The sequence below is a fragment of the Brienomyrus brachyistius genome, unplaced genomic scaffold, assembly GCF_023856365.1.
Source record: "Brienomyrus brachyistius isolate T26 unplaced genomic scaffold, BBRACH_0.4 scaffold58, whole genome shotgun sequence".
In the NCBI taxonomy this organism is placed as follows: Eukaryota; Metazoa; Chordata; class Actinopteri; order Osteoglossiformes; family Mormyridae; genus Brienomyrus; species Brienomyrus brachyistius.
This window is the reverse complement of record NW_026042333.1, coordinates 1,864,403-1,881,136: the sequence shown is the minus strand read 5'-3', so window position 1 is coordinate 1,881,136 and position 16,734 is coordinate 1,864,403. Positions and strand designations below refer to the sequence as shown.

The 16,734-nt window shown below is 44.6% G+C and overlaps 1 protein-coding gene across 4 annotated transcripts in view; it reads left to right on the top strand.

Moving 5' to 3' along the window:
- The window catches only part of LOC125724954 (NLR family CARD domain-containing protein 3-like), a 115,308-nt gene that overhangs the window by 97,168 nt on the left and 1,406 nt on the right, over positions 1-16,734 (top strand). For all 4 annotated transcript variants that reach the window (XM_049001447.1, XM_049001448.1, XM_049001449.1 and 1 more), the window contains one exon: positions 15,972-16,145. In XM_049001447.1, coding sequence (XP_048857404.1) covers positions 15,972-16,145 — 174 coding nt within the window. The remainder of the gene's footprint in view (positions 1-15,971; positions 16,146-16,734) is intronic.

Sequence of the window (16,734 nt, the reverse complement as noted above, 5' to 3'; positions counted from 1 at the left end):
GGTCTATACACAATAAGAATGGTGATTGGAGGATAAGGACCAGCCGGTCTATACACAATAACAATGGTGATTGGAGGTTAGGGACCAGCCGGTCTATACAGAATAAGAATGGTGATTGGAGGTTAGGGACCAGCCGGTCTATACAGAATAACAATGGTGATTGGAGGTTAGGGACCAGGCAATCTATACACAATAACAATGCTGATTGGAGGTTAGGGATCAGGCGGTCTATATACAATAACAATGGTGATTGGAGGTTAGGGACCAGCCAGTCTATGCACAATAAGAATGGTGATTGGAGGTTAGGGACCAGGTGGTCTATACACAATAACAATGGTGATTGGAGGTTAGGGACCAGCCGGTCTTTACACAATAAGAATGGTGATTGGAGGTTAGGGACAGCCGGTCTATACACAATAACAATGGTGATTGGAGGTTAGGGACCAAGCGAACTATACACAATAAAAATGGTGATTGGAGGTTAGGGACCAGGCGGTCTATACACAATAACAATGGTGATTGGAGGTTATGGACCAGGCGGTCTATACACAATAACAATGGTGATTGGAGGTTAGGGACCAGCTGGTCTATACAGAATAAGAATGGTGATTGGAGGTTAGGGAACAGGCGGTCTATAAACAGTAGCAATGGTGATTGGAGGTAAGGACTAGACGGTCTATACACAATAATAAAGGTTATTGGAGGCCAGGGACCAGCCGGTCTATACACAATAACAATGGTGATTCGAGGTTAGGGACCAGGCAGTCTATACACAATAGCAATGGTGATTGGAGGTCAGGGACCAGCCGGTCTATACACAATAACAATGGTGATTCGAGGTTAGGGACCAGCCGGTCTATACACAATAAGAATGGTGATTGGAGGTTAGGGACCACCCGGTCTATACAGAATAAGAATGGTGATTGGAGGTTAGGGACCAGCCGGTCTATACACAATAAGAATGGTGATTGGAGGTTAGGGACCAGCCGGTCTATACACAATAACAATGATGATTGGAGGTTAGTGACGAGCCGGTCTATACAGAATAAGAATGGTGATTGGAGGTTAGGGACCAGCCGGTCTATACAGAATAACAATGGTGATTGGAAGTTAGGGACCATGCAATCTATATACAATAACAATGCTGATTGGAGGTTAGGTATCAGGCGGTCTATACAGAATAAGAATGGTGATTGGAGGTTAGGGACCTGCCGGTCTATACAGAATAAGAATGGTGATTGGAGGTTAGGGACCAGCCGGTCTATACACAATAAGAATGGTGATTGGAGGTTAGGGACCAGCCGGTCTATACACAATAACAATGGTGATTGGTGGTTAGGGACCAGGCAATATATACACAATAACAATGCTGATTGGAGGTTAGGGATCAGGCGGTATATACAGAATAAGAATGGTGATTGGAGGTTAGGGACCAGCCGGTCTATACACAATAAGAATGGTGATTGGAGGATAAGGACCAGCCGGTCTATACACAATAACAATGGTGATTGGAGGTTAGGGACCAGCCGGTCTATACAGAATAAGAATGGTGATTGGAGGTTAGGGACCAGCCGGTCTATACAGAATAACAATGGTGATTGGAGGTTAGGGACCAGGCAATCTATACACAATAACAATGCTGATTGGAGGTTAGGGATCAGGCGGTCTATATACAATAACAATGGTGATTGGAGGTTAGGGACCAGCCAGTCTATGCACAATAAGAATGGTGATTGGAGGTTAGGGACCAGGTGGTCTATACACAATAACAATGGTGATTGGACGTTAGGGACCAGCCGGTCTTTACACAATAAGAATGGTGATTGGAGGTTAGGGACAGCCGGTCTATACAGAATAAGAATGGTGATTGGAGGTTAGGGACCAGCCGGTCTATACACAATAAGAATGGTGATTGGAGGTTAGGGACCAGCCGGTCTATACACAATAACAATGATGATTGGAGGTTAGGGACGAGCCGGTCTATACAGAATAAGAATGGTGATTGGAGGTTAGGGACCAGCCGGTCTATACAGAATAACAATGGTGATTGGAAGTTAGGGACCAGGCAGTCTATACACAATAACAATGGTGATTGGAGGTTAGGGACCAGCCGGTCAATACAGAATAACAATGGTGATTGGAGGTTAGGGACCAGCCGGTCAATACAGAATAAGAATGGTGATTAGAGGTTAGGGACCAGGCGGTCTATACACAATAACAATGGTGATTGGAGGTTAGAGACCAGGCAATTTATACACAATAACAATGCTGATTGGAGGTTAGGGATCAGGCGGTCTATACACAATAACAATGGTGATTGGAGGTTAGGGACCAGGCGGTCTTTACACAATAAGAATGGTGATTGGAGGTTAGGGACAGCCGGTCTATACACAATAACAATGGTGATTGGAGGTTAGTGATCAGCCGGTCTATACAGAATAAGAATGGTGATTGGAGGTTAGGGACCAGCTGGTCTATAAACAATAAGAATGGTGATTGGAGGTTAGGGACCAGCCGGTCTATACAGAATAAGAATGGTGATTGGAGGTTAGGGACCAGCCGGTCTATACAGAATAACAATGGTGATTGGAGGTTAGGGACCAGGCAATCTATACACAATAACAATGCTGATTGGAGGTTAGGGATCAGGCGGTCTATATACAATAACAATGGTGATTGGAGGTTAGGGACCAGCCAGTCTATGCACAATAAGAATGGTGATTGGAGGTTAGGGACCAGGTGGTCTATACACAATAACAATGGTGATTGGAGGTTAGGGACCAGCCGGTCTTTACACAATAAGAATGGTGATTGGAGGTTAGGGACAGCCGGTCTATACACAATAACAATGGTGATTGGAGGTTAGTGATCAGCCGGTCTATACAGAATAAGAATGGTGATTGGAGGTTAGGGACCAGGTGGTCTATACACAATAGCAATGGTGATTGGAGGTTGGGGACCAGCCGGTCTTTACAGAATAAGAATGGTGATTGGAGGTTAGGGACCAGCCGGTCTATACACAATAAGAATGGTGATTGGAGGTTAGGGACCAAGCGAACTATACACAATAAAAATGGTGATTGGAGGTTAGGGACCAGGCGGTCTATACACAATAACAATGGTGATTGGAGGTTATGGACCAGGCGGTCTATACACAATAACAATGGTGATTGGAGGTTAGGGACCAGCTGGTCTATACAGAATAAGAATGGTGATTGGAGGTTAGGGAACAGGCGGTCTATAAACAGTAGCAATGGTGATTGGAGGTTAGGGACTAGACGGTCTATACACAATAATAAAGGTTATTGGAGGCCAGGGACCAGCCGGTCTATACACAATAACAATGGTGATTCGAGGTTAGGGACCAGGCAGTCTATACACAATAGCAATGGTGATTGGAGGTCAGGGACCAGCCGGTCTATACACAATAACAATGGTGATTCGAGGTTAGGGACCAGCCGGTCTATACACAATAAGAATGGTGATTGGAGGTTAGGGACCACCCGGTCTATACAGAATAAGAATGGTGATTGGAGGTTAGGGACCAGCCGGTCTATACACAATAAGAATGGTGATTGGAGGTTAGGGACCAGCCGGTCTATACACAATAACAATGATGATTGGAGGTTAGGGACGAGCCGGTCTATACAGAATAAGAATGGTGATTGGAGGTTAGGGACCAGCCGGTCTATACAGAATAACAATGGTGATTGGAAGTTAGGGACCAGGCAATCTATATACAATAACAATGCTGATTGGAGGTTAGGTATCAGGCGGTCTATACAGAATAAGAATGGTGATTGGAGGTTAGGGACCTGCCGGTCTATACAGAATAAGAATGGTGATTGGAGGTTAGGGACCAGCCGGTCTATACACAATAAGAATGGTGATTGGAGGTTAGGGACCAGCCGGTCTATACACAATAACAATGGTGATTGGAGGTTAGGGACCAGGCAATATATACACAATAACAATGCTGATTGGAGGTTAGGGATCAGGCGGTATATACAGAATAAGAATGGTGATTGGAGGTTAGGGACCAGCCGGTCTATACACAATAAGAATGGTGATTGGAGGATAAGGACCAGCCGGTCTATACACAATAACAATGGTGATTGGAGGTTAGGGACCAGCCGGTCTATACAGAATAAGAATGGTGATTGGAGGTTAGGGACCAGCCGGTCTATACAGAATAACAATGGTGATTGGAGGTTAGGGACCAGGCAATCTATACACAATAACAATGCTGATTGGAGGTTAGGGATCAGGCGGTCTATATACAATAACAATGGTGATTGGAGGTTAGGGACCAGCCAGTCTATGCACAATAAGAATGGTGATTGGAGGTTAGGGACCAGGTGGTCTATACACAATAACAATGGTGATTGGACGTTAGGGACCAGCCGGTCTTTACACAATAAGAATGGTGATTGGAGGTTAGGGACAGCCGGTCTATACAGAATAAGAATGGTGATTGGAGGTTAGGGACCAGCCGGTCTATACACAATAAGAATGGTGATTGGAGGTTAGGGACCAGCCGGTCTATACACAATAACAATGATGATTGGAGGTTAGGGACGAGCCGGTCTATACAGAATAAGAATGGTGATTGGAGGTTAGGGACCAGCCGGTCTATACAGAATAACAATGGTGATTGGAGGTTAGGGACCAGGCAGTCTATACACAATAACAATGGTGATTGGAGGTTAGGGACCAGCCGGTCAATACAGAATAACAATGGTGATTGGAGGTTAGGGACCAGCCGGTCAATACAGAATAAGAATGGTGATTAGAGGTTAGGGACCAGGCGGTCTATACACAATAACAATGGTGATTGGAGGTTAGAGACCAGGCAATTTATACACAATAACAATGCTGATTGGAGGTTAGGGATCAGGCGGTCTATACACAATAACAATGGTGATTGGAGGTTAGGGACCAGGCGGTCTTTACACAATAAGAATGGTGATTGGAGGTTAGGGACAGCTGGTCTATACACAATAACAATGGTGATTGGAGGTTAGTGATCAGCCGGTCTATACAGAATAAGAATGGTGATTGGAGGTTAGGGACCAGCTGGTCTATAAACAATAAGAATGGTGATTGGAGGTTAGGGACCAGCCGGTCTATAAAGAATAAGAATGTTGATTGGAGGTTAGGGACCAGCCGGTCTATACAGAATAAGAATGGTGATTGGAGGTTAGGGACCAGCCGGTCTATACACAATAAGAATGGTGATTGGAGGTTAGGGACCAGGCGGTCTATACACAATAAAAATGGTGATTGGAGGTTAGGGATCAGGCGGTCTATACACTATAACAATGGTGATTGGCGGTTAGGGACCAGGCAGTCTATACACAATAACAAGGGTGATTGGAGGTTAGGGACCAGCCGGTCTATACAGAATAAGAATGGTGATTAGAGGTTAGGGAACAGCCGGTCTATACACAGTAGCAATGGTGATTGGAGGTTAGGGACTAGACGGTCTATACACAATAATAAAGGTGATTGGAGGCCAGGGACCAGCCGGTCGATACACAATAACAATGGTGCTTCGAGGTTAGGGACCAGGCGATCTATACACAGTAGCAATGGTGATTGGAGGTCAGGGACCAGCCGGTCTATACACAATAACAATGGTGATTCGAGGTTAGGGACCAGCCGGTCTATACACAATAAGAATGGTGATTGGAGGTTAGGGACCACCCGGTCTATACAGAATAAGAATGGTGATTGGAGGGTAGGGACCAGCCGGTCTATACAAAATAAGAATGGTGATTGGAGGTTAGGGACCAGCCGGTCTATACACAATAACAATGATGATTGGAGGTTAGGGACGAGCCGGTCTATACAGAATAAGAATGGTGATTGGAGGTTAGGGACCAGCCGGTCTATACAGAATAACAATGGTGATTGGAGGTTAGGGACCAGGCAATCTATATACAATAACAATGCTGATTGGAGGTTAGGTATCAGGCGGTCTATACAGAATAAGAATGGTGATTGGAGGTTAGGGACCTGCCGGTCTATACAGAATAAGAATGGTGATTGGAGGTTAGGGACCAGCCGGTCTATACACAATAAGAATGGTGATTGGAGGTTAGGGACCAGCCGGTCTATACACAATAACAATGGTGATTGGAGGTTAGGGACCAGGCAATCTATACACAATAACAATGCTGATTGGAGGTTAGGGATCAGGCGGTATATACAGAATAAGAATGGTGATTGGAGGTTAGGGACCAGCCGGTCTATACACAATAAGAATGGTGATTGGAGGATAAGGACCAGCCGGTCTATACACAATAACAATGGTGATTGGAGGTTAGGGACCAGCCGGTCTATACAGAATAAGAATGGTGATTGGAGGTTAGGGACCAGCCGGTCTATACAGAATAACAATGGTGATTGGAGGTTAGGGACCAGGCAATCTATACACAATAACAATGCTGATTGGAGGTTAGGGATCAGGCGGTCTATATACAATAACAATGGTGATTGGAGGTTAGGGACCAGCCAGTCTATGCACAATAAGAATGGTGATTGGAGGTTAGGGACCAGGTGGTCTATACACAATAACAATGGTGATTGGAGGTTAGTGATCAGCCGGTCTATACAGAATAAGAATGGTGATTGGAGGTTAGGGACCAGGTGGTCTATACACAATAGCAATGGTGATTGGAGGTTGGGGACCAGCCGGTCTTTACAGAATAAGAATGGTGATTGGAGGTTAGGGACCAGCCGGTCTATACACAATAAGAATGGTGATTGGAGGTTAGGGACCAAGCGAACTATACACAATAAAAATGGTGATTGGAGGTTAGGGACCAGGCGGTCTATACACAATAACAATGGTGATTGGAGGTTATGGACCAGGTGGTCTATACACAATAGCAATGGTGATTGGAGGTTGGGGACCAGCCGGTCTTTACAGAATAAGAATGGTGATTGGAGGTTAGGGACCAGCCGGTCTATACACAATAAGAATGGTGATTGGAGGTTAGGGACCAAGCGAACTATACACAATAAAAATGGTGATTGGAGGTTAGGGACCAGGCGGTCTATACACAATAACAATGGTGATTGGAGGTTATGGACCAGGCGGTCTATACACAATAACAATGGTGATTGGAGGTTAGGGACCAGCTGGTCTATACAGAATAAGAATGGTGATTGGAGGTTAGGGAACAGGCGGTCTATAAACAGTAGCAATGGTGATTGGAGGTTAGGGACTAGACGGTCTATACACAATAAAAAAGGTTATTGGAGGCCAGGGACCAGCCGGTCTATACACAATAACAATGGTGATTCGAGGTTAGGGACCAGGCAGTCTATACACAATAGCAATGGTGATTGGAGGTCAGGGACCAGCCGGTCTATACACAATAACAATGGTGATTCGAGGTTAGGGACCAGCCGGTCTATACACAATAAGAATGGTGATTGGAGGTTAGGGACCACCCGGTCTATACAGAATAAGAATGGTGATTGGAGGTTAGGGACCAGCCGGTCTATACACAATAAGAATGGTGATTGGAGGTTAGGGACCAGCCGGTCTATACACAATAACAATGATGATTGGAGGTTAGGGACGAGCCGGTCTATACAGAATAAGAATGGTGATTGGAGGTTAGGGACCAGCCGGTCTATACAGAATAACAATGGTGATTGGAGGTTAGGGACCAGGCAATCTATATACAATAACAATGCTGATTGGAGGTTAGGTATCAGGCGGTCTATACAGAATAAGAATGGTGATTGCAGGTTAGGGACCTGCCGGTCTATACAGAATAAGAATGGTGATTGGAGGTTAGGGACCAGCCGGTCTATACACAATAAGAATGGTGATTGGAGGTTAGGGACCAGCCGGTCTATACACAATAACAATGGTGATTGGAGGTTAGGGACCAGGCAATATATACACAATAACAATGCTGATTGGAGGTTAGGGATCAGGCGGTATATACAGAATAAGAATGGTGATTGGAGGTTAGGGACCAGCCGGTCTATACACAATAAGAATGGTGATTGGAGGATAAGGACCAGCCGGTCTATACACAATAACAATGGTGATTGGAGGTTAGGGACCAGCCGGTCTATACAGAATAAGAATGGTGATTGGAGGTTAGGGACCAGCCGGTCTATACAGAATAACAATGGTGATTGGAGGTTAGGGACCAGGCAATCTATACACAATAACAATGCTGATTGGAGGTTAGGGATCAGGCGGTCTATATACAATAACAATGGTGATTGGAGGTTAGGGACCAGCCAGTCTATGCACAATAAGAATGGTGATTGGAGGTTAGGGACCAGGTGGTCTATACACAATAACAATGGTGATTGGAGGTTAGTGATCAGCCGGTCTATACAGAATAAGAATGGTGATTGGAGGTTAGGGACCAGGTGGTCTATACACAATAGCAATGGTGATTGGAGGTTGGGGACCAGCCGGTCTTTACAGAATAAGAATGGTGATTGGAGGTTAGGGACCTGCCGGTCTATACAGAATAAGAATGGTGATTGGAGGATAGGGACCAGCCGGTCTATACACAATAAGAATGGTGATTGGAGGTTAGGGACCAGCCGGTCTATACACAATAACAATGGTGATTGGAGGTTAGGGACCAGGCAATATATACACAATAACAATGCTGATTGGAGGTTAGGGATCAGGCGGTATATACAGAATAAGAATGGTGATTGGAGGTTAGGGACCAGCCGGTCTATACACAATAAGAATGGTGATTGGAGGATAAGGACCAGCCGGTCTATACACAATAACAATGGTGATTGGAGGTTAGGGACCAGCCGGTCTATACAGAATAAGAATGGTGATTGGAGGTTAGGGACCAGCCGGTCTATACAGAATAACAATGGTGATTGGAGGTTAGGGACCAGGCAATCTATACACAATAACAATGCTGATTGGAGGTTAGGGATCAGGCGGTCTATATACAATAACAATGGTGATTGGAGGTTAGGGACCAGCCAGTCTATGCACAATAAGAATGGTGATTGGAGGTTAGGGACCAGGTGGTCTATACACAATAACAATGGTGATTGGACGTTAGGGACCAGCCGGTCTTTACACAATAAGAATGGTGATTGGAGGTTAGGGACAGCCGGTCTATACAGAATAAGAATGGTGATTGGAGGTTAGGGACCAGCCGGTCTATACACAATAAGAATGGTGATTGGAGGTTAGGGACCAGCCGGTCTATACACAATAACAATGATGATTGGAGGTTAGGGACGAGCCGGTCTATACAGAATAAGAATGGTGATTGGAGGTTAGGGACCAGCCGGTCTATACAGAATAACAATGGTGATTGGAGGTTAGTGACCAGGCAATCTATATACAATAACAATGCTGATTGGAGGTTAGGTATCAGGCGGTCTATACAGAATAAGAATGGTGATTGGAGGTTAGGGACCTGCCGGTCTATACAGAATAAGAATGGTGATTGGAGGTTAGGGACCCGCCGGTCTATACACAATAAGAATGGTGATTGGAGGTTAGGGACCAGCCGGTCTATACACAATAACAATGGTGATTGGAGGTTAGGGACCAGGCAATATATACACAATAACAATGCTGATTGGAGGTTAGGGATCAGGCGGTATATACAGAATAAGAATGGTGATTGGAGGTTAGGGACCAGCCGGTCTATACAGAATAAGAATGGTGATTGGAGGTTAGGGACCAGCCGGTCTATACACAATAAGAATGGTGATTGGAGGATAAGGACCAGCCGGTCTATACACAATAACAATGGTGATTGGAGGTTAGGGACCAGCCGGTCTATACAGAATAAGAATGGTGATTGGAGGTTAGGGACCAGCCGGTCTATACAGAATAACAATGGTGATTGGAGGTTAGGGACCAGGCAATCTATACACAATAACAATGCTGATTGGAGGTTAGGGATCAGGCGGTCTATATACAATAACAATGGTGATTGGAGGTTAGGGACCAGCCAGTCTATGCACAATAAGAATGGTGATTGGAGGTTAGGGACCAGGTGGTCTATACACAATAACAATGGTGATTGGAGGTTAGGGACCAGCCGGTCTTTACACAATAAGAATGGTGATTGGAGGTTAGGGACAGCCGGTCTATACACAATAACAATGGTGATTGGAGGTTAGTGATCAGCCGGTCTATACAGAATAAGAATGGTGATTGGAGGTTAGGGACCAGGTGGTCTATACACAATAGCAATGGTGATTGGGGGTTGGGGACCAGCCGGTCTTTACACAATAAGAATGGTGATTGGAGGTTAGGGACAGCCGGTCTATACACAATAACAATGGTGATTGGAGGTTAGTGATCAGCCGGTCTATACAGAATAAGAATGGTGATTGGAGGTTAGGGACCAGCTGGTCTATAAACAATAAGAATGGTGATTGGAGGTTAGGGACCAGCCCGTCTATAAAGAATAAGAATGGTGATTGGAGGTTAGGGACCAGCCGGTCTATACAGAATTAGAATGGTGATTGGAGGTTAGGGACCAGCCGGTCTATACACAATAAGAATGTTGATTGGAGGTTAGGGACCAGGCGGTCTATACACAATAAAAATGGTGATTGGAGGATAGGGACCAGGCGGTCTATACACAATAACAATGCTGATTGGAGATTAGGGATCAGGCGGTCTATACACAATAACAATGGTGATTGGAGGTTAAGGCCAGGCGGTCTATACACAATAACAATGGTGATTGGAGGTTAGGGACCAGCTGGTCTATTCAGAATAAGAATGGTGATTAGAGGTTAGGGACCAGGCGGTGTATACACAATAACAATGGTGATTGTAGGTTAGAGACCAGGCAATCTATACACAATAATAATGCTGATTGGAGGTTAGGGATCAGGCGGTCTATTCACAATAACAATAGTGATTGGAGGTTAGGGACCAGGCGGTCTATACACAATAACAATGGTGATTGGAGGTTTGGGACCAGCCGGTCTATACAAAATAAGAATGGTGATTAGAGGTTAGGGAACAGGCGGTCTATACACAATAACAATGCTGATTGGAGGTCAGGGACCAGCCGGTATATGCACAATAACAATGGTGATTGGAGGTTAGGGACCAGCCGGTCTATACAGAATAAAAATGGTGATTAGAGGTTAGGGACCAGGCGGTCTATACACAATAACAATGGTGATTGGAGGTTAGAGACCAGGCAATCTATACACAATACCAATGCTGATTGGAGGTTAGGGATCAGGCGGTCTATACACAATAACAATGGTGATTGGAGGTTAGGGACCAGGCAGTCTATACACAATAACAATGGTGATTGGAGGTTAGGGACCAGCCGGTCTATACAGAATAAGAATGGTGATTAGAGGTTAGGGACCAGGCGGTCTATACACAATAACAATGGTGATTGGAGGTTAGAGACCAGGCAATTTATACACAATAACAATGCTGATTGGAGGTTAGGGATCAGGCCGTCTATACACAATAACAATGGTGATTGGAGGTTAGGGACCAGGCGGTCTTTACACAATAAGAATGGTGATTGGAGGTTAGGGACAGCCGGTCTATACACAATAACAATGGTGATTGGAGGTTAGTGATCAGCCGGTCTATACAGAATAAGAATGGTGATTGGAGGTTAGGGACCAGCTGGTCTATAAACAATAAGAATGGTGATTGGAGGTTAGGGACCAGCCGGTCTATAAAGAATAAGAATGGTGATTGGAGGTTAGGGACCAGCCGGTCTATACAGAATAAGAATGGTGATTGGAGGTTAGGGACCAGCCGGTCTATACAGAATAAGAATGGTGATTGGAGGTTAGGGACCAGCCGGTCTATACACAATAAGAATGGTGATTGGAGGTTAGGGACCAGGCGGTCTATACACAATAAAAATGGTGATTGGAGGTTAGGGATCAGGCGGTCTATACACTATAAGAATGGTGATTGGCGGTTAGGGACCAGGCGGTCTATACACAATAACAATGGTGATTGGAGGTTAGGGACCAGCCGGTCTATACAGAATAAGAATGGTGATTAGAGGTTAGGGAACAGCCGGTCTATACACAGTAGCAATGGTGATTGGAGGTTAGGGACTAGACGGTCTATACACAATAACAATGGTGCTTCGAGGTTAGGGACCAGGCGATCTATACACAGTAGCAATGGTGATTGGAGGTTAGGGACTAGACGGTCTATACACAATAATAAAAGTGATTGGAGGTCAGGGACCAGCCGGTCTATACACAATAACAAAGGTGATTCGAGGTTAGGGACCAGCCGGTCTATACACAATAAGAATGGTGATTGGAGGTTAGGGACCACCCGGTCTATACAGAATAAGAATGGTGATTGGAGGTTAGGGACCAGCCGGTCTATACACAATAACAATGGTGATTGGAGGTTAGGGACCAGCCGGTCTATACAGAATAAGAATGGTGATTGGAGGTTAGGGACCAGCCGGTCTATACAGAATAAGAATGGTGATTGGAGGTTAGGGACCAGCCGGTCTATACAGAATAACAATGGTGATTGGAGGTTAGGGATCAGGCGGTCTATATACAATAACAATGGTGATTGGAGGTTAGGGACCAGCCAGTCTATGCACAATAAGAATGGTGATTGGAGGTTAGGGACCAGGTGGTCTATACACAATAACAATGGTGATTTGAGGTTAGGGACCAGCCGGTCTTTACACAATAAGAATGGTGATTGGAGGTTAGGGACAGCCGGTCTATACACAATAACAATGGTGATTGGAGGTTAGTGATCAGCCGGTCTATACAGAATAAGAATGGTGATTGGAGGTTAGTGATCAGCCGGTCTATACAGAATAAGAATGGTGATTGGAGGTTAGGGACCAGCTGGTCTATAAACAATAAGAATGGTGATTGGAGGTTAGGGACCAGCCGGTCTATAAAGAATAAGAATGGTGATTGGAGGTTAGGGACCAGCCGGTCTATACAGAATTAGAATGGTGATTGGAGGTTAGGGACCAGCCGGTCTATACACAATAAGAATGTTGATTGGAGGTTAGGGACCAGGCGGTCTATACACAATAAAAATGGTGATTGGAGGATAGGGACCAGGCGGTCTATACACAATAACAATGCTGATTGGAGATTAGGGATCAGGCGGTCTATACACAATAACAATGGTGATTGGAGGTTAAGGCCAGGCAGTCTATACACAATAACAATGGTGATTGGAGGTTAGGGACCAGCTGGTCTATACAGAATAAGAATGGTGATTAGAGGTTAGGGACCAGGCGGTGTATACACAATAACAATGGTGATTGTAGGTTAGAGACCAGGCAATCTATACACAATAATAATGCTGATTGGAGGTTAGGGATCAGGCGGTCTATTCACAATAACAATAGTGATTGGAGGTTAGGGACCAGGCGGTCTATACACAATAACAATGGTGATTGGAGGTTTGGGACCAGCCGATCTATACAAAATAAGAATGGTGATTAGAGGTTAGGGAACAGGCGGTCTATACACAATAACAATGCTGATTGGAGGTCAGGGACCAGCCGGTATATGCACAATAACAATGGTGATTGGAGGTTAGGGACCAGCCGGTCTATACAGAATAAAAATGGTGATTAGAGGTTAGGGACCAGGCGGTCTATACACAATAACAATGGTGATTGGAGATTAGAGACCAGGCAATCTATACACAATACCAATGCTGATTGGAGGTTAGGGATCAGGCGGTCTATACACAATAACAATGGTGATTGGAGGTTAGGGACCAGGCAGTCTATACACAATAACAATGGTGATTGGAGGTTAGGGACCAGCCGGTCTATACAGAATAAGAATGGTGATTAGAGGTTAGGGACCAGGCGGTCTATACACAATAACAATGGTGATTGGAGGTTAGAGACCAGGCAATTTATACACAATAACAATGCTGATTGGAGGTTAGGGATCAGGCGGTCTATACACAATAAGAATGGTGATTGGAGGTTAGGGACAGCCGGTCTATACACAATAACAATGGTGATTGGAGGTTAGTGATCAGCCGGTCTATACAGAATAAGAATGGTGATTGGAGGTTAGGGACCAGCTGGTCTATAAACAATAAGAATGGTGATTGGAGGTTAGGGACCAGCCGGTCTATAAAGAATAAGAATGGTGATTGGAGGTTAGGGACCAGCCGGTCTATACAGAATAAGAATGGTGATTGGAGGTTAGGGACCAGCCGGTCTATACAGAATAAGAATGGTGATTGGAGGTTAGGGACCAGCCGGTCTATACACAATAAGAATGGTGATTGGAGGTTAGGGACCAGGCGGTCTATACACAATAACAATGGTGATTGGAGGTTAGGGACCAGCCGGTCTTTACAAAATAAGAATGGTGATTGGAGGTTAGGGACAGCCGGTCTATACACAATAACAATGGTGATTGGAGGTTAGGGACCAGGTGGTCTATACAGAATTAGAATGGTGATTGGAGGTTAGGGACCAGCCGGTCTATACAGAATAAGAACGGTGATTGGAGGTTAGGGACCAGCCGGTCTATACACAATAAGAATGGTGATTGGAGATTAGGGACCAGCCGGTCTATACACAATAACAATGGTGATTGGAGGTTAGGGACCAGCCGGTCTATACACAATAAGAATGGTGATTGGAGGTTAGGGACCAGTCGGTCTATACACAATAAGAATGGTGATTGGAGGTTAGGGACCAGCCGGTCTATACAGAATAAGAATGGTGATTAGAGGTTAGGGACCAGGTGGTCTATACACAGTAGCAATGGTGATTGGAGGTTAGGGACTAGACGGTCTATACACAATAATAAAGGTGATTGGAGGTCAGGGACCAGCCATTCTATACACATTAACAATGGTGATTGGAGGTTAAGGACCAGGTAGTCTATGTGCAATAACAATGGTGATTAGAGGTTAGGGACCAGGCGGTCTATACACATTAGAAATGGTGATTGAAGGTTAGGCACCAGACGGTCTACACAATAACATTGTTGATTGGAGGTTAGGGACCAGGCGGTCTATACACATTAACAATGGTGACTGGAGGTGAAGAACTACAAAGAAATGATTCCGCAAGACTAAGAAGAAGAATTTCAAATGTGCTAAAGCTATAAGCACTTTGCTCAGACACTCCTAGGTCAGACTGAAATATTGCAGAAGCACCAGCACCTTTGCACCGGAAATGATAGATGAGAGAGAGAGAGAGAGAGTTGGGAAGCTCAAAATTCCCACCAGAAAGCTGCACTTGAATCTCAATGTTTCTTTTTAACTGCTTCAGAATCTTAGGCTAGAAGGCTGAACTGAAAGCAAATCATGAATCCTTCTGTTATCTTGCTTTGTATGTAGCCTAAGTGCGTTTCCCCAGCAAAGACGATAATCGCCGGTTAGTCATTGTCAGATATCGACACCGGGATACTTGTCTGATTACGCTCATTACCGATAATATCGTCATATCACCCAGACGTAATTGGTGATTTGACATGTTCCCAGGTATAACAATACAGGGAGAAAAAGGATTTTACTCATGGGATCAGGAATCCAAGTGCCAGTTGCTGCTGCATTAGCTGCTGGGAATGTTCACATCTCCTCCTTTCAGTGATACGTGTTGAGTGTAGGGACACCTGGCAGAAAGATGGCTAAGGACTTCACTGGAAGCACTGCTCTGACTGTTATGGGAGGTTCACGTCCATCTTGCTGTTGATGTGTTCCTATATATTCCTGTATATTCTGTGATTTTTGGCTGTAGCTTCTAAATGTTTTTACCTCTAGTTTTGAGCAAAGATGCACTGACTCACAATTAGTGATCATATGACTGCAGCAGATTGTCAGGACGCACAGAACACTCTGCAGACTATAATTCATTTGAAGTGTAAGCTGTGCTGCTAATTATACTGAAAACAAATGCTTATTGTAATGCTTTGTATTTTACTCATGTGTAGGATGTGTCTGTGTCTTAAAGTGTTTTCTGTTTCAGGCTGAACAGCTGTAATCTCATAGATAAACACTGTGAAGTGCTGTCTTCAGCTCTAAGATCAAACTCTTCCCCCCTGAGAGAGCTGGACCTGAGTGACAATAACCTGAAGGATTCAGGAGTGAAGCTGCTCTCTGCTGGACTGGGGGATTTATACTGTAAACTGGAGATATTGAGGTCAGTATTACTAGGTATTCTACACTGTAAACTGGGGATACTGAGGTCAGTATTACTGGGTATTCCACACTGTAAACTGAGGGTACTGAGGTCAGTATTACTGGGTATACCACACTGTAAACTGGGAATACTGAGGTTAGTGTTACTGGGTATTTCACACTGTAAACTGGGGGTAATGAGGTCAGTATTGTTAGGTATTCCACACTGTAAACTGGGGATACTGAGGTCAGTATTACTGGGTATTTCACACTATGAGGAGGAGATGCTGACGTCAGTATTACTGGGTATTCCACTCTGTAAACTGGAGATACTGAGGTCAGTATTCCTGGGTATTCCGCACTTAAATCTGGGGATACTGAGGTCAGTATTACTGGGTATTCCACACTGTACGCTAGAGATACTGAGGTCAGTATTCCTGGGTATTCCGCACTTAAATCTGGGGATACTGAGGTCAGTATTACTGGGTATTCTACACTGTACGCTGGAGATACTGAGGTCAGTATTACTGGGTATTCCACACTGTAAACTGGAGATACTGAGGTCAGTATTACTGGTTATTCCACACTATAAAGAGGAGATAGTGAGCAAT